This window comes from Chelmon rostratus, chromosome 6, assembly GCF_017976325.1.
Source record: "Chelmon rostratus isolate fCheRos1 chromosome 6, fCheRos1.pri, whole genome shotgun sequence".
NCBI classification, from domain to species: domain Eukaryota; kingdom Metazoa; phylum Chordata; class Actinopteri; order Chaetodontiformes; family Chaetodontidae; genus Chelmon; species Chelmon rostratus.
Genome location: NC_055663.1, coordinates 18,466,497 through 18,492,600, shown reverse-complemented (window position 1 = coordinate 18,492,600; position 26,104 = coordinate 18,466,497). Strand labels below are relative to the sequence as shown.

General features: G+C 42.7%; 2 protein-coding genes across 3 annotated transcripts; one reads left to right on the top strand and one right to left on the bottom strand.

Moving 5' to 3' along the window:
• Positions 1 to 411: 411 nt before the first annotated feature.
• sigirr (single immunoglobulin and toll-interleukin 1 receptor (TIR) domain) lies at positions 412 to 5,724 on the top strand. The gene is made up of 10 exons (XM_041938388.1): positions 412 to 642; positions 1,781 to 2,059; positions 2,324 to 2,531; positions 2,640 to 2,767; positions 3,228 to 3,368; positions 3,463 to 3,606; positions 3,843 to 3,945; positions 4,125 to 4,275; positions 4,539 to 4,716; positions 5,288 to 5,724. The coding sequence occupies exons 1-10, from the start codon at positions 573 to 575 to the stop codon at positions 5,458 to 5,460; spliced, it is 1,575 nt and encodes a 524-aa protein (XP_041794322.1). The 5' UTR covers positions 412 to 572; the 3' UTR covers positions 5,461 to 5,724.
• Positions 5,725 to 6,254: 530 nt separating this feature from the next.
• pkp3a (plakophilin 3a) lies at positions 6,255 to 24,828 on the bottom strand. 2 transcript variants are annotated; one of them, XM_041938376.1, is made up of 14 exons: positions 24,760 to 24,828; positions 21,231 to 21,408; positions 16,662 to 16,753; positions 15,327 to 16,096; positions 13,979 to 14,102; positions 12,849 to 13,053; positions 11,256 to 11,430; positions 10,656 to 10,773; positions 10,396 to 10,560; positions 10,117 to 10,299; positions 9,871 to 10,024; positions 9,354 to 9,549; positions 9,096 to 9,183; positions 6,255 to 7,526 (listed from the first exon to the last, which is right to left on the bottom strand). In XM_041938376.1, the coding sequence occupies exons 1-14, from the start codon at positions 24,766 to 24,768 to the stop codon at positions 7,485 to 7,487; spliced, it is 2,499 nt and encodes an 832-aa protein (XP_041794310.1). In that variant the 5' UTR covers positions 24,769 to 24,828; the 3' UTR covers positions 6,255 to 7,484. The 2 variants fall into 2 exon arrangements, with proteins under 2 accessions (XP_041794310.1, XP_041794309.1); XM_041938375.1 differs by lacking the exon at positions 24,760 to 24,828 and having other exon boundaries at positions 21,231 to 21,499.
• Positions 24,829 to 26,104: the final 1,276 nt, after the last annotated feature.

Genomic DNA, 26,104 nt, shown 5'->3' with positions numbered 1-26,104 from the left:
ATGATAAAACACCTTTTTACTCACTTACTATTAACAGCTGTACCTGCAATAGAAAATGAGAACGTCAATATTTAAAACTGCAAATACCAAATAAAAACAACGGTCTATACGCCTTTTAGCGATTCAAATTATTATTAGTAGTAATAGTATTGTTATCATCAAAGTGATGATATGGTAGTTACAACTTACTTACAATTAAAGGTGTCCTGCTGGAAAGTGATACTTTGAACACCAAATAAAACACTTTGCTGACGCTCTGGATAAGCTGCAGATGTGTTTTAGTCAGCTTTTTTTTACATTACCTATTCAGTTTCTATAGTTTCACCATAACGCAGGTGCAAACGTCACGTGACCGCGGGGAGCCAATAGGGAGCAGAGTTTCGGGTCTTTCCAGGTGCAGTTCATCAACCAGAAGGCTGACGTCTGCACAGTCACCTCTGCGACTCCGTTCAGCGTCACTAAAGTGTAATAATGCGAGACATTGTGCTATAGGTGGTGATGTAGGGTCACAAAACAATATACAGTCGGTTCATTTCTCACCTGGGGAAGCAGGAAGAGGAAGACTGCGGCTCATGGCTGTGATTTTAGTCGCTTTCATATTGGCGTGCACTGTTGAATGGGACAAGACTTTCCTCGCCGCCGGTAAGGATGTTTAAAATGAAACTTTATTTACTTTTTTACTTTGGTACCATAACTTTACACTTCATTGGAAATTCCAGTTTAAAATACACTGAACTTGTTGTTAACTATAGGATTCACTTTGCTATTTTGAAATATTCGTCCATTATTAACCATTAGTCACAGTCAGGCCGACGAGATGCTGGCTGGGTAAATATCAGGTCAATGCATGTGGTCAGTTTGTCCAGGGTCAAAGTATTCGTCACGCTGTCACATGCTGTTGCCTGGCAACATTAGGACCAGACCCGGACTTCGGACCCGGATGTGTGTCCCTTTGTTTGAGAGACCCTTGAGAATAAAAGAAAATAAAACAAAGGCAAGTGAGAGAGGAACCAGAGAGGTCAGTTAAACTCGTTATTTGTGGTTATGGCCATAGCGTGAGTGCGCATGCGCATAACGTCTTGAAGAACAGGTTCAGTTGCGTTGAGGTTGTTCTCGTTACTTCGATTGTCTGAGGTGTATTTTAAGATGCTTCCTGGCAGATGAGCAGCAAAGTGGAATACAAGTTTGAGACTCTTTGCATGAAACAGAAAACAAGGGCCTTTTTTTAATCTCAGTCAGCAAAACACCACTTTGTTGAGAGTCTGCCAGGGAGAAAGAGTAAACAAGCTCACCTTCATGCACCAGTAGGCAGTCATTGTTTGCCAGAAAGTACATTACAGCTGAACACTGTCTTCCAGAGTGCCACAGACTGTATGCAAAATGCACCCACAAACCGTATGCAAAGTGCTTCTTCAAAGAGGAGTGAAGCCACTTCTGCTGGGTTATATGCTTGCTGCATGAATGTGATCACAGAACATAAAGTAAAGATGCACCAATCTGATATATGCCGGGTACTGACCTTTCCATGACTGGGATATGTTATGACTGACAACTTTACAGTTTCTGTTTTCTAATTTATGTCACTAGAATTCAGGTCATGGCAAGTTGTGACTCTTGTTGTGCTTTTAGTGCTGCAGCGATCCTTGGCTTCATGTATTGGAGGAGTACTCTGTGTCCCCTAACTTGAGGGATTAGAGTCAGTTTTGGGACAGAAAAAGTTAGATTGTTGAACCCCTAATGTAAAGAAGACTGTGTAAACTCCCTCTGTCTCTATTTGTAGCTCAGCCCTGCGTGAATGAGAGCAGGTTTAAGGAGCAGGTGCTCTATGTGGGGCAGCAGGGGCCTCCCTATAGACTGACCTGCCCTGTGGAGCTTGTTCAGCCCCTGAGCTCCCCCCGGCTCAATCTGACCTGGCGGAAGGACTGTCAGCTGCTCCTCGGCCAGGAAGGGAAGCCCTACCTCGAGTTTGCCAGCCTCAGCTTGGAAAACCAAGGGAATTACACCTGTACACAACAGGGCAACAGCACATCCTCATTCACTGTGCGCCTCATAGTTAAAGGTACGTATTATTTCCATGTGTAAGTGCAATGAAGTCACCTCAAACCTGACACTGTAATTGTGTGGCTCTTGCAGAAAGCTATTATTAGTCCCTGCAGTAAACTTAGAGTTTGTTTGGGGGTTGAAGGGGCTAGTTGAACAGATACACCTGCAAGGAGGCATTTTGTTTCAGCGTGCCTTCCAGCAGCAGCTGTAACTGGCAGTGCACATGAAGGCCTCTATTGTGTGGAGTGATCACAGATAACAGCGGTATGTCTTTACACAGAGTCCCAGTGCAGCAAAGCCCCACAGTTTAAACCTGATGGGGGTGTGACCAGACTCTGGAAGAATGTGGGATCCACCGCACAGCTGAACTGCACTGCTCTCCTCCTCCTGGATCCAAACGAGGGGCAATGTGACACCACACTGCAGTGGAGTAAAGATGGCCAACCCCTCACCAATCACACACTTTACACACAGAATACCTCCTCATGGTGATTTGAAGCTCTTAACATAACAGTTTTCCATTATTAATGAAGCGTAAGTATGGGCAAAGTATCTGACAGTGGAAGTAATAATACATTTTGTGTCCTACTTTTCAGGTCTCCTGTTGCTGGCCAGCTGATGGTAAACAGTCTGCTGGTGGTCACCCTCAGGGAGCAGAGCGATTTTGGGCTCTACAGCTGCACAGTGAGAAACATGTCCTCTGATTTCAGCCTACACAATTCAGGTAAGACAATTAAAGATACCTGCCAACACAGCATACTCTGTGCCTCTTACATGTTGATCGGCTTGTCTTATATTTCAAAAATGAAAAAGACACACAAATGTGGCAACTCCATGCATCTAGATCTATGGATTTTACAACTTCAGAATGAGGCTTTACCTTTTTTCATTACATACAGCATTTAAACTAGTTTGACACAGATAGTGTTTATGCCACACTCACAGATATATCCTGTCTGTATTTTTTAGTGTCCTAGCAGTTCAAAAACCTTTTGATTCACAACAGGGACTGATTCTGATTCTCATGTTACTGAGCCTGAATTAAATGCGCATGGAAATTTTCTATTCCCTTAATTTCTTTTTAGTTGCGTGGACCCACTTGACCCATATTCTGTAGTTCGCAGGGATCAGTTTTAATTAAAGCGTTGATTGATTATTTCATGCTTATTATATCTTTTGCTCAGACGGCCCCAGCCACACCGCTGCTGTTATTGCAGCCATCATCCTCCTCCTCTCCCTGGCTATAGCTGCTGTTGTGTACTCCAGGTGTCACCTGAATATCAAACTCTGGTACAGGAACTCCTACGGAGACTATGAGCTCAATGGTGAGTCCTCTGCTGAAGTGATATACTGCAAGGCTGCTGTACTCGTGACTGTAGTATTAACACCTGTGGTATGTTTGTGTCTCCATGTCTTCAGATGGTAAATTATATGATGCCTATATCTCCTATGTGAACAATGATCATGATAGGAAGTTTGTCAACTTTATTCTCAAACCTCACCTGGAGAATAAAAATGCGTACAAGGTGCATCTCAATGACAACGAAATCCTACCTGGCTCAGGTAAGCTTTCTGGAATTAAAGGGAATGTGGAATATATAAAGTGAGTTGTTTATTCCAGATTCAAGATTCAAGATCGTCTTTATTATCACCGAGCATAGCATGTCATGCAGTTTTTCTTCAGAATTAAGGAATTTTTCACTCTGCTGTCACAGTCATTCAAACATGAGATCATTTTCTGTCATATTAATTCTGAGACATTGTTTTTAACAATGAACAACAATATTATGTCTCTCCAGAACCTTCTGCGGAGCTGCTAATGAACATGAGTCGCTCTCGCCGGCTCATCGTGTTGCTCACTTATGCTTACCTTGAGCAGGACTGGTGCTCCAATAACTTCAGGTTAGACTCACACAGACAAATTTAACGTAGAAACAGCACCATTCAAACAGGACTATATACTGAGTGAAACAGTTTATGGTGGCATTGTTATAGTACACCACTTGAGGTCAGTGTTGCTTGTGTAGACTGCAGTTTCCACAGTCTGTGTCATGACGCACTGTGGCTGTGTGTGTTTTCAGACAGGGCCTTCAGCACTTGTTGGAGTTATGTCCGCGTCCCATCCTCATCATGCTGGAGGGTCAGCACAAACGCATGAGACCTGAGATCAAGCAGCAGCTCGGCGACCACGAGCACTGCCTCACTATACTCACCTGGAGGCACAACTCTGTGGTAAGTTCCTCTATATGCATGAGTAAAGCAAAGGCTCAAACCTACAACAAACTATAATGTGAGCTCTTTTAAACACCATTATGATGTTTCTGTTGTGACATAATGGGATGCTATGTAAAACATACATGAAAAACAGAATGTGATAATTTGCTAATCCTTTTTGACATATACTTAATGTTGTGTTTCCCTTGAAATACATTAAAATACATTTTTTGAACCTCTAAAAGCCCCCTGTTTGCTTCCTGTGTGTTCGCTGTCCACAGACTCCCTCCTCAGCCTTCTGGAAGGAGCTGGCCTTAGCGATGCCCCGCAGAGTCGTCTTCCACAGTGAGTCTGCAGGTGACCCTCAGACCATGTTGCACGATGACAAGGACCCCATGCTGACCCTCAACCCCGACTACCTGGACTGCCGCTCAGACACTGACCCTGCTGGAGATCTGGGTAAGAACAGCAGTCACTGGACTAGAAAAGTCCCCATGTACTAATGTTACATTCACATTTCACATAAAGATATTTATGCAAATATTATTTTGCATTAATTATAAATGCCATTTGCTTTTGCTGCACATGCAAATGAAAGAAATGTATACTAAAGCTGCACTATCTTGCACAAATGGCAGCAAGGTGACTATTTAAAAATGTAAAAGTCAATTCATAGACAACATACTGAGGCAAGCAGTGGCCTTTTTTGTACTTTTTGTCACATGAGAATTAGAATAGAAAGTTTAAGCCTGCATGCATGTGTGTCTCAACCTGATAGAGACTCTTTTCTCTTTGTCAACTCGCAGAGTGCACTTGAAACCTATTGTACTTGACCTAGTTTGAATCAACTCAAGTACAGTTAATCTTTAACCTCAGAACTGGGAAATAATGTGACATGATGAGGTTATTTTCTATTCATTATGTAAACATCCTGATACAGCTTTAACAGTACAACACTACCGCTGTGAAAAATACAGCACGTTTTCACCATTTTGGGATACATTTTTCAGCTTTTCTCGTTGTTTTGCAGGGCTTCGCGTCCCTGTGTACAAGGCTCTGGCCTGTAAAGCTCCCGTCCTCCCTGCCACTCCCATCACGGCGCCTGAGCCTAAACCCTCGGACATCGACGTGTCAGACCTGGGATTACGCAACTACGGAGCCCGGTCAGACTTCTACTGCCTCGTCACTGAGGAGGACATGTAAGCCACACTTCCCTCACTCCTGCTGCCCACATGGAGATTTCTTCAGCGCAGCTTTATAAGAATCCATGTCTATATGGAAAATTCTTGTTTCTTTTCTGTACAGTGTGTTGTTAAAATCAAAGTGTTACATTTTTCTGCTTCCACTTACCAAAGACTTCAATTTTTGTGTTTTTTACTGTTGTCTGATATATTTTATGAGAAATTGTACAAGAAATTCTATGAAATATTTGTGTCAATCAGGGGAATAAATAATTTACTGTATGTATAGAATCGTTTGATTGATCTTCATTTCTCATCAAGTCCCCAGCAGAGGGCAGAATAATGTCAGAGGAGATGAAGGAATTCTGCTTTTTAGGCAGTTTGTCTTCATTTGACAGCTGACAGGTTGAGGAAGACAAAGTACAGGTGAGGAATCCAAAAGTCAGATTTGAACCCAGAACGCTGGTATCTGTTCACACGCCAGTCAACTGCCGCAGGAGGACGCTCACGACAATTCTTGACATTTCTGAACAGGTGGGGTCTTGATGTGTGATGTAACCGACTGTGACGACAACATGGCAATCACACTAATAAAAGACAAAATGCCTGATACCTCTCTCTGTAGGTGCAGATGATCTCTGTCCTCGTGGATTAATGATTACCTGCAGTGAAATAATGGCCTGAATAAGGGTGCAGCAGGGAAGGTCTGTGTTGTTCCTGTCTGAGCAGGAGCAAATATGTAAACAGGGTGTGGCTGACATTTCACCATGTTGGTGTCAGTCTGTTACAGCCGCGGCAGACACACGAGAGAGGACATTTCACTTCCGAGTCTGTCTCTTTATTAGCTGAAAAACAGTAGCATGATACATCTGCCTGCATACAACACAAAAGCAAATATTAAAACAGGAAGATCACCATTTCTACCAAAGAGCAGTTACAGTCACAAAGATTTTTCAATTAAACTTTTAAAGAATATTTACAAGATCCATGCATACAATTGTTGCCAATGTTATTATACTTGCCAATAAAAAACTGGTGATTCGTAAAGACATATAAAGGCTGCAAATACTCAACAAATATTGTATTTGTTCTGAAAACGAAGTGACGTGTATCACACTCACACCGTTTAATAAGCGAGACAAACAGCAGTTATAACGGCATGTTTAAGGAAAATAAACAGACATGATGGTGTTACTGTAAGTTGTGTTTGACAAAGCGATTATGAATGTCACACATCAACATTTCATATGACAAGACTGAGATTTCGCAAGCTTAAAAGGCACCTAACTAAATACATAAGTCAGCTTTGAAGGCACAACCATTATCCCCAGATCTTCTAATCAAATTTACGAACATCTAAATTTCAGTGATCACTGATCACTGTTTCCATAAATCTCCTTTGGTTTATGTTCTGTTATAACTATTTCACTCATTTATAAACATATTTATTTATCCAAACTACAAATGCAAAGTTAATAGCTACAGTATAAAAAACTTTCGATTTCTGCATAAAAGAGGGAGCAATATTTACAAAAATGCCACATTAGTATCGCATTTTGTTTGCATTTGTGCTTTAACTGAGAAGCAATTGCGAGGCGATAAGGCACAAGTGTCCACAACATTGTCCATCGCCAGTTGTGAACTGGTGTCGAACGGCAGAAATGCAAACAGCTGCAGCTGGATCTGAATACCTGCTGCTGTGACAGAAAAGAAATCCCTGATTCCACACTAAAACATACAGTGTTCAAACAAAGAGAGTACATGGTTAAGGTGCACACATTTGTATCAGAGTCCATCAATAGTCCACCAAACTGGATCCACATTTTATGTCCATCAAGTTTTACGGGAACTCCCTCTTCCGCCAGGTTGATCCTCCATCACTTGTCTGTTCATGTTCTCCTCACAAAGTACCAAATTTAACCTACGCCATGTTAGAATAGTGTAAAGAGTCAATTTACTCCTGCATATTCGGAAAGATTTCTTCCAAAGGGGGGCTGGCACGGTGCAGGACTGCTCACTGTTGTAAAAGTGAACTTGTGCTTTGTTTTAGATCATCGTGTCCGCAAAATCTGGTCTTGTAAACCCTTTCTGTAACACAAAGAAACAAGTAAATTGGTGTTATGACATGTATGGACTCGAAACACAGACAAACGATTGTGTGTAATTTATTCCAGGATTTCATCAAAATACATCAATGACTCCGCGTTGAACTCTGAACTCAAAACAATACAACACAGTCCACTTCAGAGTTATGCAATTCAGTGTTCAAACAGCTTAAATTCTGTGTTTTTACAACCTTTTGGCAACATGTGCCGGGGCGGTGCACGTGTCTGAGTACAACAGTTAAAACTGTACGAAGCATTAACGCATTTTTTGCTCTGCTGGGACTTGTTCATTAGGAAATAAGCTGAACACCACACCCTTGGGAGGGGAAAGTCGTGATCTGCTAAAGGCAGTAAACCTACCTGGTCTCGCCCAAGACTGGGAGGTGGAGGACTGGGTGTGTCTGTGTGTGTGTGTGTTGAAAGAGCAGCAATGTGAAAAGTCAGAGATATATGGGTTTTGAACATGTGCCACCCAACTGACGAGGGTATTGCAGTGACACACACCGCGTTTGAGGCCAGGAGACTTGAAATTTTTACTGAACTGTCATTAAAAAATTGTTCAAAAATCAAGTTGGACATGTTTTACTTTGGTTTATCTACTAGTGAGTTAAATATGTCTGAATTAGATATTGTCTTTTCGTTGTCAGTCTCAATCTAATGCAGATGAAACAGAGTTTTCAGTGTTAAAATCTTAATAGAAACTACCCAACAATGATGCTTCCACATTTAAACTTTGCTGCACTTTTAGTAAATACTCCCATGTTAAATTTTGGAGTCTGAATTCAACCAATCCAATTTGAGCATTTCTTACTTGAATTATCTAATCAGAATTGCAGTGAGATAGGAATGTCTTATCTCTCTCTCTCTCTCTCACTCTCTCTCTCTCTCACACACACACACACACACACACACACACACTTTTCCTGGCAAAAACACTTTTGGGGACATTACATAGACTTACATTCATTTTCTGGGGATTTACCTTAACTGTAACCATAACCGCTACTTGACTAACCCTTACCTTAATCCAAGCCTTAACCCAACACATTCATGTCCCTACAACGTGAGTAATACACATCCACACACACAAACATGACGCACACAGCCATGCACAGGTCTGTCACTCTCACTCTTTTTCACATTCAGGCACACACACATATCACATGCGGTAATGAGGGTGGGGCTCCAAGAAGAAGATGTTTTTGTCTTGTCTGCGTTAGAGGCGAGGAGAATTTTTCGAGATTTTTTTAAAGTGTTTTGCAGTGAACTGAGGGCACTGTTACTGGACATGTTTTGCTTTGGTGCATCTTTTACATATTTTTCCTTACCGCATTAAATATGTCTGTAATGTGTGACGAATGAGAAAAACTGGAAGTGGAAAGATAAGTGAAGCTTCAGTCAGACAAACACTGGGGGCAGCTGCTGTATGACAATACTTTGAAGTCCCTTCATAAGATATCAGTGCAGCATTATGATTTTCCCTTCTCTTTTTTGGCCTCTCTATCATAAACCTTGCAGAGCTTGTTTTCAGTCATCTCTACCGTCTTCTCACCTGTTTGTATGAGTTGTGCAGTTTCTTGTACTGGAACATGTTGATGAGAACTGTGGCTGCTGCTTTGGCTGCCTTTATCTTCCCAGAGCTAGAAAAAAAAGATTCATCCAAGGTTAACGCTCGGTACAAATATCCTCGTGAGCCAAGATATGCTGCAATATTTTGTTTGAAACTTCATGCAAATACCTGTATCAGGGTTCACGTAAGGAGTAATTTAACTGGTCAAGTATGTTAATTGTCACCTTACAGAGCACTCACCTGTTGTCATGTGAGGTTTTAATGCCGACCAGTTTTGGCAGGCCATCAAAGAAAGTGATGTCTCTGGCAGCCACAGAGCTGCTGGTCACCAGGTTATTGAGAACGCCGCAGATGTTGACCACCACCTCGCTGGAGGGCTCCTTCTGGTGTCCGTCAGCAGGCAGCTTGGTCACCAGGTTGTTCACCACCTTTGTGGCTGGATAGACCAATTAAGCATTGTTAGGATCACATGTTCACAACCTATTTTAACAATAAGATAATTCCTATTAGTTATGGGATTGTGCACGAACACAATTTCCTGCCAACCTTTGAACAGTTTAGTTGTTTCTCATGAGAGATTTTATGTACTTTTTTTGTTTTAGTATTAAAATTTTAGAAGTTAATATCTACTGTTGAGGACAGATTGACTGATTCCATTCAGTCAACGACAAATATGACGACAAATTCTACTGAATAGGTTACAGGTGTGCTAAAAATATTTATATCTAATCAGGATAAAACCAAAAGGAAGACTGACCCATGTCATTCTTATTCTTGGCATGGCGGGACAGATTTCGGAGGAAGCCTGTGAGGGAACGCAGCTCCAGGTCCTTGTTGGTACGCATGAGGTCCAGCACCACCGGCAGCATGCGCTCCTGCTCCAATGCCACCCGGCTCAGCACTGAAGCCCACTACAGGACAAAGACAAAGAGGCAATTCAAATACTGGACAGAATTGGATTGTTGCATGTGAAAGTGTTTGCAGAAGAACTGATGAGCCTTACCCTCTTGTCTCCAGCAGTGATGTTCTGCAGCGCTCCAGCGGCTGCCTCGCGGGTGGTGGAGTTGATCTCACACTGCTGCAGCACACGGTTGTACACCCCCACTATCTGCGGGTGCCACAGCCACTCCATGTTCTTTGGCACGCGAGCAACCTCGGTGAAAGTGCAGAGGTCCTGGTTCTTGCTCTGTCAAGGGAAGGAAGATACAAGAAGGCAGTGTTGAGATGGACAATCTGGCCCATGCACAGAAAATGCTGATGTGTAGATCTCACGGGCACTTACATTTTTAGCTTTTTTGCTCTGAGGTGTAAAGCAGCCAATGGCGTCACCCTTTCCTGTTTCCTGAGCTCTGGTTGGTCCTTCCAGGCGCATCTGAATAGATGGAGGTATCTCACCGTAGAGCTGGTAGGAGAGGTTCCTCAAGACACACATTGCATTTTCAACCCCCTACGAATACACATAGAGAGAGACAAGTGAATACACATGACTTGGGTTGAACAGAAGCAGCAGTTTAAATTCAGCTGCATCTCTTCTTGTCTCACCTTGTCCTCTGCCTTGTTCTCCTCAAGGGAGGCCTTGACGTAGGCCACCAGAGAGTCCACCAGTCCCTGTGTTTCTCTCATCTGCTGACGGGTCTTTTCGTTCACAGAGCTCAGATTCCTGGTACACACAGAGGGAGTGAGAGGTCAGAGAGCTAATTCAGGTACTATTCAATAAGGAAACATGCATGCTGTTACATTGAGCAGCAAATGGAGAGGGCTGTGGGAGTGTGTTTCCACTCCTGGCACTGTGCTGCAGCAATACACTATGAAGGCATTCATTTCGCAACGCCGTGATAAATATCATGCAGGGAGAATTGCAAATATTCCCCACATGGCAGTTAATTTGGAGATAAAACCCCTCTAGGGTGCACATAAACAGAGCAGAACCAAAGCAGCTGGAGGCTGGAATGACATGGGCTTTTTGCAAACAGTACAGAAAAATGAAGGGTGTGGTAGAAGCTCCAGCAGCTTTCAGCTGACACATGCCAGAACAAGTTCCCAAAATGTAAATGTGGCCATGAGAGAAAATGCAGAAAGAAACACATTTTAACTAGAGCATGCTGCAACCACAGAGGGAAGACACAGATAAGTGAGGTGCACCTGAGGCATCCTGTGGTGTTGTAGAAGATCTCCGCCTCTGAGGCGGACTGCTCGATGTGATCAGAGTCTCCGCTGTACGACAGAGGGATGAGGATCTTCTCAGTCAGATCAGGAAGTGTCTCCCTGGCCAGTTTCTGCTTCAGGTTGTCTTTGGATGAAAGGTTCCACAAGATACCTGCACATACGCACGCCAGGAAAAGTTCAATGCCTCATATTGTAGATATTTGTAGCTTCTCTAATCATTTTACAGTAACCTCAGTTTAAAGAGGAAGTTCAACATTTTGGGAAATAGGCTTATTTGTGTATGAACAGTCAGCAGGTTATTAGCTTATCTTAGCATAAAGACTGGAAACAGGGTAAGCAGCTAGCCTGGCTCTGTCCAAAGGTAGCAAAAACTACCTTCCAGACCTGTAAAGCTCACTAGCTATCATGTTATATTTTGTCAGTTTAATCTATGCAAAAAGCTTTTTACCAAACAAAAGTTGGGCAGAGCCAGGCTAACCGCTTCTCCAGTCTTTGTGCTAAGCTAAGCTACTCGTAAAGTAAGCTGCTACTTTATACTTAACGTACAGACATAAAACTGGTATCAATCTACTCACTTAACCCTGAGCAAGAAAGCAAATAAGTGAACTTCAGGATTACATTGTCATGCATGAGTTACACAAACTGTTAAACACTATGAGAGAAACTCAAATGGCAGTGAACTAAAACATCACTTTACAGCATGCGGGAAAGATAAGACCTCTGTGTCACATTTTAGCAAACCGGGAAAGTTGCACAGGAACTCCGTTATCTACTTTTCTTACTGAATACATGGCACCAACATGAGTCTTTTTAGTGATTCAAGAGATACAAATCAAGGTGTAACGCCTCCAAGGAAAGAGTGACAAGTCCGTCACTCATCAAGGGGAGTGGCAGACATTCTGTCAGGTCCAGACAACGCCTCCACTCACTTATTCCCTTCTTCACACACTCCATAGACATGACAAGGCTCCACCTCCTACTCCTGCTTTACTCAGACACACTACATGTCTCACAAATCCACACGATGGAGTTGTAGTTGCAACAGTCATTTTCTGAATTTTCAGTTGCTGTTAATCTCATGAGAAGGTACAACAGCCAGTTCTGCTGACAGCAGATGATCGCGAATGATGGCAGCACATGAACGTGCAGGAATGTGTGAGTACTGACGGCTGAGTCAACTGGAAACAAGACTTATTCACACGTGAACGCTGACAACAGAGAAACAACAATCTACTGAAATAAAGAACGATGTTTCTCAAGTCTCCTCTTAGAAAACGAACCCAGCTCAAACTATGATTGAGCTACAGTAAATTCTCATCTGTGGATTCTTCTTAAAGTGTCATGTTACTCCTCTTGTTTGTTTGGTGTGGAATGATATCACTTTCAAAGGCTACTGCTTGCTCAAAGAGCTTCAAGGACACCACACTGCCAAGATCATATTGCATTAAAATAATGTGAATATCAAATCTGCATTCATTTTCACTTGAGGCAAAACAAGCAGCCTGAGATCAACTCTGCTTGTTATGTCATGTCTTTTATTTTTAAAGGCTGAGATCTGGATTTTCCCACCTGTGATGTTTTTGCGGAGCTCATCATCGGGCTCCTTAAGTGCCTCAACCAGCTGTGGGATGCCGCCCTCCTCGATCAGGGCCACCTTGTTGTCCATATTCTCATAGATGAGGTTGCGTGTGGCCCCAGTGGCGAAACGCTGCACTTCCTGGTTCTCAGAGTTGAACAGCTTCACCAGCTCACCAATGCCCTTCAGGCGACGCACCTAGAAGACGGGGTGGCAGAAGAAAAGTCCTGCTTAGGATTTGCGCATTTCTCATTTTGGTTATGTTTACAAACTCTATTTTCTCCAATGATTAGGTGATTCAAGGTTTTTCATTAGCTTAGAAACTAAATATAAATGGCCCCTCTCATGGATTTGTAGAATTTTTATAACATCTTTCAAATTTTCCTAACTTCTCTGGTTGGGTCCATGGTGCACAGGCTTGTATCGCTGTATTTTTCTTACACCATTACAAGGAGCTGCCAAATTCTGACAAAAATCTGTTATTTGCTTTCTTGGCAAGAGTCAGAAGAGATTTCATGTCACTCTCATATATCAGTAAATATTTCTGAGGTGCTGAGAGTATTTTATCTTTTGACAGGGCTAGCTGTTTCCTCCTGTTTCCCGTCTTTATGCTAAGGTAGGCTAACCGACTGCTGGCTGTAACATCATATTTACCCTTCAAAGATGAGAGAATTATCAATCTTTTCATCTAAATCCCAGCAAGAAAGTGAATGTTAATTTCCCAAAATGTTGAACAACCTTAATAATCTTTCAATTTGCATTCATTTATATCTCTTTCCAGAAAATCACTGACTGAAAGCACAGGGCCAAACTGAGCAGCTGAGCCACCACAATAACATGTCATAGAAGATAGGAGACTTAATCGCTACTATCTATCTGCCACATTTACAGAGCAGAGTCCAGATATGTCAGTGAAAAAAACATTGAGCAACATGTGGGAGAACTGGAGCCGAGCAGGACAGAAGCTGTAGCTACTTTATGTCAACACAAAGGGAGAAGCACCCAAGAATGGATGCCTACACTCAGAGGAAACCAATTTTCATGACCAAGTTTCTCAATAAGGGATTGCAGAGAGGAAAGACCCAGAGGAATTCTAACCACAAGTTGAATGTGTTTGAAGTACCTCATTTTTAGCATCGCTATCATTGTAACACTCATGCTGAATGTAGGCAGCACCCAGAACCTGCAGCTCAGGGTCGGGCTCTCTCAGGTTCTGCACTGCTGTGGGCATGTCCAAGGAGGTGATCCTACAGAAGGAGCAAATGAACAAATTGAAGCAAAGGATCCAAAACATTTAATTACGTGATTGCCCTGCTGTTACGTATGGCAGCACAAAATGTGTCTTTTGGATGTCTGAATGAAAAGGGCAGCCACGGCAATTATTCATAGATGATTTGTTTCTTGTCTGCAAAAGTCAGCTTGTTGAATTTCTTCCAGATCACACAGTGGTCTGCAAATCCACTCAGTTAACCACACGTTGTGGGATGTGTGAAATGCGAGGCCTGAAACTGAGCTGCCACACCCAAAACCAGTCCTGCCGCTATGGAGCCACCTCCCAATCCACAGCTCTTAGGAAATATACTATTCACATCACACACTCCCTCACTAAAACCTCTGACATATGACTGTTGTGACACCATCATGTCGGTGTATCACATTCACGAGAAAGTCACTGACGTTCAGGAGAAATAGAACAAACTGAGTCACCAGGATGACTATAGCCGTTATCTCTGTCATTGAGTATTATAACTTAATTAAAGGATGAGGCTGGAATTATTCTAGATTTCTCTTAATGTCAACAAATCCCATGAAAAGACCAAAACAAATAACACACTAGTCCATCCCTTAATACCGTCTGACTCTGCTATCCTGCCTGTGTCTCTCAGGCCCGAACCCTTTTGATCCCACTGATGACATGAAGCTTAAAAAAGTTAAACTTTTTAAAAAAGGCTCAATCATTTCCTCACTGTAGTTTTTAGCAAACATTATTCAAACTGGAGTAAACAGAGCATTTGTTGGGGACTATTTTCAGCAGCGCATTAATACACATTTGCAGTGGCAGCAGGACGGTGTGTGTGGGAGTGACTCAAAGCAAATTACAGCGCCCATGTACATCATAATGAAGGGACACAAAAGTGTGGTTTTTGGACAATGGAGGCACGGAGATCTTGTGGTGCAGAGGTTTAAGCTACTGCATATCAGGCTTCGCTTACGCACACAACACTCATTAGGTGGTTCAGTTTATTGTTGGTTCTGGTCTTTTCTTAGGATTTGTTGACAGCAGGAAAGTTATAGAAGATCTCCAGACTTATCGTTCACTCTCCTCATATTAGTCGAGATCAGCGTGTACTCAAGTTGGTTCTTGAGTTTGAGGAGGCGGATCAAATCTAATGAATGTGACCACAGGCATGTTTGCAGATACAGATTAGCATGCATACCGTGAGAATGTGCAATTCATGTGTGCGTCTTACCCGCTGAGGTTGCCCATGCTGGCTCCCATGTCCATCTGCCCACCGAAGATGTCCATGCCCTTGCCCACACTCTGCATGCTCTTCATTGAGACGGCACGGGACAGGGTGCCCGGGCGCTGCATCATTAGGTTCCCCTGAGAAGCTGAGGACACTCCTTGTGCGATGAAGCCTCTATCCACTCTGTCCCCACCATAGGTGCTCCCACCAGAGGATATCTGCTGCTGCAGGGGCCCAGATATGGAGCCCATGCTCATCCGGTTTCGGTTTGTAATCCTGCTGATGGTGCGGTGGGCTGGGCCTTTGAAGGAATGTTGCTGGGTGATCTCCATCTCTCCTCCTGTCATCCCTCCACCACGGGAAAGAGTGCCACTAAGAGATCGGCGCATGGGTGCCGAAAAGGTCATGGTGCCTCCTCCTTGCCTCACCTGGCTGGTGTAGCCATTGATTGCGCTCTGAGCGTACTGGCGGCTGAAGGTGGCGTCCCGGTCGGAGACCATGCTGCCGGCGTCGCTGCCATCAACCATCCAGGGATTCACCTGCGCAGTGTGCTGCCGCACTGCGTGCATGGAGAGGGGCTCTGACTCCATCCGGTTCTGCTGCCTCATGCCGCCTTGGTAGCCGCCCAAGCGTATGTCCTCTCGATAAAAACTGCCGCCGCCGCCACCACCACCACCAATCCCTCCACCCCCGACACTGATCCTGTGGAACTGGGCAATGTCTGGGCCAGCAGACTGGCAGCTGAAGCCTGACCTCTGGGATACACGTGGACCCTGAGGATGAAGAGAGGAGTAACTGTTAGAGACACTCATTATATGACCTGTATGTGTGGCTGAATTTGTTTAACAGCATATAGACAAAAACAGGCATGTGACTACCACGCACGACACAAAGGTCACACCCTTTGTATTTTTTTTATATCAATTTCCATTGTCATGCAAAAGCAAACTTCATTCTGGAGAGGAGGGCTTTATTATTGTCTCAATAATTGTAGACAAAGTAGAAAACACATTGGATGCTGACACATTGGACACATTGAAGCTCTCTTAAACTCAAACATTTGTGGCGCAAGGCCAGTGTCTGCCCGTTGAATCACTATAATGGAGGAATCTCGAGGGTGGACTTGAAAACCCTGAGCTGATTCCATCACAGCCTACTGTGAAATACCACACCTGCTGTGTCCTGGGCGACCCACTTTGCCACCAGCAGAGGGTCAGTAATAAGGTTTGTTTTCTTGCAGAGCATCCAGTTAAACAACACATTACACGATCAGCTAAAATATTTCCAGGATACCTGTGAATACATGCTGAAACAGTGAGATGATGCTGTTGTACTCACCATTGTTCTGGAGCCTGAGTACATGTAGGATGATTTAGAGCTGTAACTTGGGTTATAGGTTTGATACTTCATTGTTGAAGAACCGCCGTAGTCTGAATGGGAGCACAGAAAGAGAACAACACATGAATACCAAACTGAACTAAACTGATCTGTGTGTCTACCCTTGAAGGTTATATTCACATAAAACAGTACTGAAACAGATTTTGCATACTGGAACCATTCCTCCTATTTATACTGGCCATTAAAAGATCGCTTCCTGATGTGCTTTCAATGTTAGTGATGGAGGACAAAACCCACTGTCCTCAAATATGAGGGTTCAGCACTCTGAGCTAATCTAATTAAGTGGTTCTCGTCAGAGTCACAGTCCTGTTAGTGCAGAATATGGGTAGCTCGCTAAAACTTGTGTACCAAACTTTTCTTTCTTTTCACAGCTGCCTGACCTGCATGTTACACTTCAGTGTGCACAACTAAATGTGGAAAAAAAATTCTCAATTATAAGAACAAACATTTCTAATGCTGTGCTAGTCATTTCTAGTCATTGAGCTAAAAAGTTGCATGACCAGTTGGTGTGCTTACTCTGAGAGCAGTAGCATCACTTGTGTGTGCACTTTTGTTGATATGCATCAGAATTGTCAATGAATATTTTCACTTTTTGCAAGCAGGGAGTTCCCAAAGGTCCTTTTTCTGAAAGCAGAATCAGCTTGACTCAGCTGCTGACTGTGCTGCTGAACGGACGACTGAGAGGTCAAGAGTGCGTGCAAAGTGTGACGAATGTCTTTTTTTGGATTTCTAAGTTGTGAAGTTGTCACTGTTCAGCAGTTGCTGAAATGTAGGGATCTTTACATTTCTAAAAACACTGATTAGTGTCGCTTTGATATCATGTAGAAGCTAAACAACGTTGGCTATCGTGTCCAACACAAGAACATTCTTAATGGTGTTTGTTGTGTCAACTGATCGTTGAGCTCTGCCACACACATAAATAATACAGCATCAAGTCAACACTGACGAAACACAGAAACAATGAAAATTTAATCTGGTTTACGTTCACAAAGCTCATGTTTCCAAATTAAAACCTACATTTCTTTGAGTTGCTTTCATGACTCACATAAGTTGATCTAAATATAACTGAGACTGACTATTTGTGTCCAAGACATGGAACATTTTTCATTAAAAAAAAAGGACAAAAGAAGTCAAGTGACCAAAACATTCTGGATTTAAGAAAAATGGCACAGTGAGGTAGATTTAATCACGGCCATAACAAGGTGTCACCCTTCTTTCGTTCACAACAATAAAAGACATACAGGTCAGACAGCAGGTGTCCTGTTGCACTGAAGACTGAAGATTCAATTGCACACAGGCCCTGTTTGCACCTGGCATGAACATGCGTCATGGGTGATCCAATCACATGCTGAGGGCTCTAAGTACAGGTGTGAATGCACCCAAGACACATTGAGATCTGATCATTCAGACCACATTCATAGGTGGTCTTAGCTGCATACGGCCACACCGAAGGACAGCCTACTCAACTGACGTCCTCTGTCTGATTTCCATGTGGTTCACTCCAATGCAAATTAAGTGTTTGGGCTCTTTCACCTGCCAAAATAAGCAGCAGATGTTTGTGAACACACTATCTCTTTCAACTGATTTCACCATCCTCTTAGTAACCACAATATCCCGAGACCCCCTACAAAAATCGTGCAATTTTGAGAGCTGCTGAGGAGAAATAAAATTCATGGAACAGCTACAGCAAATTCCTAATCGTTTGTGCATTCTAGTAAATTTAAAAAAAAAATTAAATGCAATGCATTCAGTTGTTTCTGTCTCCTTACTGCTGCACCGGCATATCAGCAAAGTTGCATCCACATCATGTTTTACATGAAGTTATTGCTTTCTTTATGTAAAAAAACATTGAGTCTGTCACTTCCTCATTGCAAACTTAGCGATGGACATGTTTATTTGCATATACAGCCAGGAAGTTAGATCTGATCACAAGTGGTCACTGTGGAGATGCATGTGGAGACGCATTGTAACACTAGGTGTAACCGATGTACTCTGAGCTGTCCACTTGTTACTGGATGCCAGGTGTAAACAGGGCCACAGTCTGTAACAGCAGGACCTGACCAGCCAGCAGCGCTCTTCACTAGCAGAGCAGTGTGTGTGTGTGTGTGTGAATGTTTTGCTCTCAAACCAGGGGAATCAAAACACTTAATGATGTCAGACCGCAACTAAACGTGCCAAGAAAAATAATTTGAGGAAACAGCATTCAGAAAACAAAGAAATGTTTATGTGTCATTGTGCCCACATGCGCGTCTCTATGTTAAGGTTTTACACTCCCGTGTGAGCAGAGGGGAGGGGTGGACTGCCGTCATGCTTGATTTCTATAGCGCACGCACACACACCAAACCAGTTGGTATAGAGGAGAATGTCACAGTACGTCCCTTGGCCCGGCCCCAACCAAACCCTGGCAACGCCCGACAAAACACACCTTCACAACACACAGAAAACACACCTTGAGAACTCCCTCAGCGAGGAAACTGAACTTAACTGTTGTCTTTTGAAAAAATGATGACGGCCATAAAGCTTTCACACATGCTCGATTTCTGCTGAGACTTGCCCACCCCTGCACACCAATTAGTCATTGCCATAAATGAACTACAGTTGTTGCGGGATTTAGATACAAAGGAGGAGGCGTTCCTTGCAGAATCCTCCAGGTGTTTTCCTCCTGTATGAACACACATGCATTCATTTTTTTTCTATTTATTTCATTGCCATTCATAATAAACTCCTCGAAAGCCCAAAACCACTGAAATGGCAGCATTCCCTGCTGTGTTGTAAGGAATTCTCTCTCACGTACAGGTTTCAAAAGCAGGTGGCGTGGCAACATTTTACAGCTGTACTGTATGTTTTCCTCCCAGGAAAGCCCAGGGCAGAGGACAGGCTGAGATAAGAGAGTAAAACATCTCACGCAGCCTAAGTTTGTCATTCAGTGTGGCCGTGTCTGAAAGCCAAAAACCACTGAATCGGCATCATCGTTTGCACAGCGTTTGCCACTGTCACTGTCACTTTCTGTCGTGACCTATTTAGCAGACGTGTTGCGTGTCCCTCTGAATTCCAGCCATTAAAAATGACATGTACAGTATGTTCAGTCTGTTGGCGCCTCAGGGAAACGCTGAAACTAGAAGAGTGAGAAAAAGACTCTTTCAGAGGCCGTATAAACGGGACGTGGTGTCGAGCTGCTCCCTGTAGTTTGGGGGAACACGTGAATTATGGGACGTGAAGGAATGTCTTTGCGAGTCAAGCAGCAGCAAACAGGTGAAGAGGTTTCAGCCACCAGATTTCAGAAACAACACAAGGCTGTGTCCATGCCTAGCCCCTCACTGGACTCTAATTCAGCTCCTTAACCTCAATAAACCATCAAATGTGTCATAACAATGTAGTAAACTAATTACCAGCACTCTTATGACTGCTTACATAACAATTCCACCTTGACTGTCTGTGTCCCAAAGCGGCTCAGAGAGACATCTTTCGACAATGCGACTTATTTGGCCAAGACAACAGCTGGTTCTCACGACACTGTCATCTCCCAGGTATCTCTTGAACCCTCACCTCTTTTACCTGAGTAAGACCTGAAACCCAATCCTACAGAGGGCGGCTTTCACCTTAGTCTGCTATCAGGGAGGTTCATGAAAGCAGCGCTTGTTTGGGCCTGTTACACATTAACCCTTTCTCATGAGCAGGTACACGACACACAGGACTGTGAGGTCGCTGCTGCGTGAGGCTTCAGCTCAAGCTCGTCTGCTGTGAACCTGCAGCTGAATGGACAAAACTCCCTGATGGTCTGACACACACACACACACACACACACACACACACACACACACACACCAGGCATACCAATGCATGCACACTCTTATACTTGAAAGTAAAAGCTACTCAGTGGTCCAAGTCACTTTGGGGAACTACAAAGTGGCTTCCAGTAAAATAAATAAAAGAAGAAATAAACTCCATTAGTAGATCATCAGAAAACTGATCGTCCACTCTTTTTAAATTGGATTAATCATTTAAGAAATTTCTCTTGCATAAACTCATGAATATTTTCTGTTCTTAGTCTCATATGAGTGTTAAACTGACAAATCTGACGAAACAAGTCGTTTGAAGACATCATCGGGGGCTCTGGAAACTGTTTTCTGACAATCTATAGACCAAACGATTAATCGATCACTGGAAAAAATATTCATGGGATTCATCAAGAATGAAAATGTTCATTCATTTATTCATAAAGGGAAAATAAACCTGTGAGGGGTTTTTCTTTTTGAAAATATAAGCAGGAACAACTCCCCGTTTATAGCACAGACAGGCCAGTTGACAGGTAATAAAGTCCACACTCCACACCTGTACCTGTACCTGTGTGGGGACTTTATGTGGTTTCACCTTTAGCAGTCCTTCCCTGAACGTAAATCATTCGACAGCTCAATTTGCGCCGTTCACACGGGATTTCTGTCATGGAGCTGAACGTAAAGTCGCTGTAGGTCCTGATGAAAGTGAGTTAATAGACTTCTTGGAGTTTACCTGACATGGCGTAATGCGAGGCCGATCCGTTCTGACGCGAAAGTGTGGACTTCTCCGCCAGTCTCATCTGGACCTGCTGCTGGACGCGCCGGGCTCTGGCCACCTCATCCGACACGGAGCCCCCGTTCCCGACATGGATGTCAGACGGGAGCCCGTAGGTGGTGACCGAGCTGTTGGGCTGTAAAGCGGACAAAAAGACGTTCTCTGAAGCCACGATACTCATGGTGACAAGTTATAAAAAAAACGAGACGCGAGTCTGGGCGCCCGGGCGAAGCACTGGTGCAGACTGACCGCTCGCGCAGCTGAAACTGTCTGCAGAGCGCGCAGGGGGCGCGCGCAGACCGAGCGGAGCCGCGCGTCGGCAGGAGGTGGAGCCTCAGTGAGCCGAAACCAGACTACCTGCTACCCAGGTACCCTTCCTCCTCTTCCTCGAGGTTTTACTGCAGTTTTCCTTTGCGTCGCATTACTACCTGCTTCTGGACAGTCTTTCTCAGTGTTTGTAAGTCGTGACCGTCCAAAAGTTCTGAAATAGGCGTTTTGTCTCCACACTGTCTCCACAGTGCACACGTTTTACGCATGCCCCTACTTGCCCTGAGTTCTGTAGATGACTCAGGTGAGCTGTTTTTCTTTTAGATAAGAATCTCACAGCGCTGCTGCTTTAGTCATACCCTCTTCATCTTAAAGTATGTTACAGAAAGATTGGGAACATTTTCTTATTGCATAAGTTTCATTTCAATATAACAGACGACGTAACTTCTTCAAATACTGTTGTACGGTTTTTAGAAATACTCTATATGTACTTCTTCTCCAGTTCAGTTGGAAATATTTTACTTTTTATTCCACTGTTTCATTTGTCGGTAAATGTAGATTTTACATACAAAACACATTATAAGCTTGTAAAATATGAAGTGCTGTTAAACTGCTCAACAGTATAGAAAGTTATCGAAGCCGCCGAAGTGTTTCTTACACATATATGCATCAGTGATTATAATCCAGTAATATAAACATATTAAAAAAATTGGGCCAGTGTTTCTGTATTGATTGATACGTTAAGTACGTTTTGCTGGTAATACTGAGATACTTAAGTAACACTTTAAATGCAAAACTTTAATTAGTGTTGGATTAATTTTATATTACAGTGTTGCTACTTTTACTAAAGCAAAGGATCTGAATACTTGTCAAACTACAGCTTAAGTACAGGTGAGATGAGGTGCAGGTACATTGATTTATTATTTTTTTCCTGTGCATTTAATGTTTTTGAAGTTAGCCTTGTCCTCTGTGTTTTTTTTTTTTCAACTACCTTGACCACACTAACCCTGTAGGCTTTTAAAACAGTATAAAATCGACTTTAATGTAACATTAAGCTAGATTTTTTTATTTAATGTTAAATACATTGCAGTTATGCATTATGAACATTAAAATACAAGCAAAGAGTCGTCTTATAACAGGAGTAAACAGTGAAAGGGACAATGTGGACAAACTAGGTTAAACAACTGTCATCCGTCAGCTCTGTGATTAATGTCAGTGAGGTCAAACTGAAGGTAAAAATGAGCTTCAGTGTGACAGGAAATTCTGTGTGAAGTTAGTTAATTCATCAACACTGTGACAGAACAAGTCAAGTGTCACAAAACAGCTGTTTACAGCGGTGGAATGAAACTAAGTGCATTTACTCGAGTGCTGTTCTTCAGCACAGCTTTGAGATTCTTGTGCTTGAGTATTTCCATGTTATGCTGCTTTATACTTCTACTCCATTACATTTATTAGACTGCTTTTATTAGTTACCTCGCAGATTACTCATACAAAATTTCTATCAACAATTAATTTATATATTACTATAGGTAATTTTAGGTAAGTAGTTTAAATTAGCTCTAAATTTACCAACTGCAACATTAAAATGATGAATTCATGTATCAGTAATTATAATTCAATGCCATGATCTATATGATTTTGAAATGAGCCATTGTACTTTTACTTCAGTGAATGCAGGACTTTTTATGTGGAACAGGGTATTTTTACACTGCGGTATCTCATTGTTAAAAGATCTCAGTACTTCTTCTGCCGCTGGTTGTTTAGTTTTGCAAAAATAGTTACATTTTTTTGTTTTTTTAACAGGGACCAAACAGATGAACATTGTTACATGGAGATAATCAGTGCAGCAGATGTAATGTCTTCGGGGCGTCTAGGTGAAGCTAATTTCCCCGCTTGTTATGAGAAGCTTTGTGCCACAGAGGTGATGCACTGAGCCTGAGAAATCCACTCAACCAATAAAACAGCATTAGGTGTTAATGTTTTTTTGTCCCCTCTTCACCCCACAAAGAGGTGAGACTAAATAACGCAAAATGCAGTCGTGTGCAGCAACTAACCTGATGGTAACTGACGTTGAATCAGCACCTCTGTGACATACTGAACACTAAAAGCTTTGTAAAGTTTTCTGTCGTTGGAGATGAATATAGTTTACGCTGTAATTTGCTGTTTCTTTATAATCAACAAAACAAAGAGAGAACATTTTATCTACATGTAGTAACATGAGGTTTTGAAATATGCACATACTTGAGCACATTAGCTGTGCAGTATGAGAAATCACTTTTGGTACGATTGTACTATTTGATGATTACTAGATATTACAGTTCTTTTTGAATCTGTCATGACAAGCTCAATACGGATGCATCCCATAAACCTAATGCCTCAGTGTGCAGCAGTGAAGGCCTTTGATCTCCCAGAGAGCTTCATCTGATGTCTGTGATGTTTTCACAAATTGATATGATTTTAAGTTCAATCTTGCAAATGACGGTAAGTGTGAATGGAGAACTGTTACAAGGTGTGTCACAGTCTCACTCTGTTATTAAGACGGAGCCACACCTTAGTTTTATCTGGTTTGTTTTATTTCAGCTTAGCAACTGTTAGTCACTGCAGCCAATACGAAAGCGATATGAAACAGCAGGGAGTGCATGTTGCGTGTTGCATGTCTGTGGTATCTCACCCATCTGGATGCAGGTTACAAGGTAAGAAAAGTCACTGTTGGAGCAGAATAAACATGTTTATCCAAATGGGTCAACATGTAGTAAACATCACTGCTCAAATTGCTTTGTTTCCTGGATTACTGACTGCCGTCCTTTTGTTTAGACGCATTTAAGGAGAAAAAGGGAGATGAGCAGCAGCCTGTCTAAAGTTTATTCAATCTGCCTATCATTTCCCCTCAGGGACAGCAGCGGATTTCCTTTCTCCACAGCAGATCAAAGTCAATAGGTTTACAGTGAACGGGATGCAGCAGATCTATAGATGCCTTCTCCTCCCTCTGTTCCTCATTACCTGACAGATCACCTTTCATTTGTAAATATTTCTTCACATTGCCTTCAAATCTGTTCACACTGACCTCACCTTTGTTGGCATATTGGTGAGTAGAAACAGTCAATCACAGCTTCACACGCAGTGATTCTCAAATGGTGATTTTGCTTTATAATCCAACCAGCAATGAAACAGACGAATCTGCTCTAAATATCTACAGGTTTAAAAAAATGTTTTTACTCACCATTACCATTGAGGCTGGTTTGAATGTAGATGCTCTCCTCTCTGCTGTGGTGCACCTGCTCGTCCTTGCAGGGGATCCGATCTGGTGGAATATTAAAACCTATAACAAGTTATATTCACAGACGCCGCCCTGAAAATGACAATTCTCCCCTCCATTACAGGTAAATGCCGGGCATACACAAAACAAAGAGATGAGTCAAAAGAGAGTATGACACCACAGGGCGTGTACAGACGAGGGCTGCAGACAGTCAGACTGTGATGCACCGAACAGGACCAGAGACACAAAGTACATTTAGCGGTTTAGTTGCGCTGCAGCTTTTCAACCCCAGAGGAGAGTCTTCATGGGACGTGAGAGGAGGTTTTTGTAGCCTAGATTTTCACAAAACATTTCATTAATGGTGTGTGATTAGACATCGGTGCTGATATTTTTTTAAGCACGTTGCAACATTTCACAGATGACTCACTGAGTCATTGCAGTGGAGCATCTGAAAAGCTGTATTACTGAATCCCCAGCCCAGCTCAGAGGAACCGACTGACAGGAATCAGCCTGAAGCCTGTTGACTCAGGCCAATTTGTGTGTGTGTGTGTGTGTGTGTGTGTGTGTGTGTGTGTATGCGCGTCAGAGAGAGTGATTGCATGAGAGCGAGAGTGACAACCTCGCTCTGCCTACTGTCTCATGCGTCAACTGTCTGACTGTGATAATCTCTGAAAGTGCGCTACGTGCCCAAAAGTACAAACATCACACAAACATAAAAATAAAACTAGAACTGCAATGATTTGTCGATTAATCGATCAGTCGATTAAAGGAAATGAATCGCCAGCTGCCGTATTTTGATAATTGATTAATCTTCAATCTTCAACATTTTCTGGTTCAAGCTTCTTAAATGTAAAGATTTGCTGCTTTTCTTTGTCACATACGACAGTAAATGAAGTGCTTTGGGTTTTGGACTGTTGGTTTGACAAAAGAAACATTTTGAAGACATCACTTGGTTCTATATCGTGAAAATAATCAGTAGATTAATCGATTAAGAAAATAATGCTTAGTTGCAGCCCTTAATAAAACATAATGATAAAGAATGAACCCTTATGTAGGCTTCCTAAGAAGTCATAGCTGCAGACATGTTGGAGGACCCCCCACCTCAGACCCCCTCCCCCCTCAGACTGAAAGAGGTGTTTTACAGGTGAACCAGCACTCTCAGATGCTGCTGTTGCTTTAAAAGCTGAACCTGAACATGTTAGTCATACACCTGCAAAAAGCCTCCCGCCACAGCACATCCACACTATGTGCGCCAGCTCATCGCTAGCTTGGTCTGCCATGCTGAGCAGGTGGAGTTTAGAGATCTTTG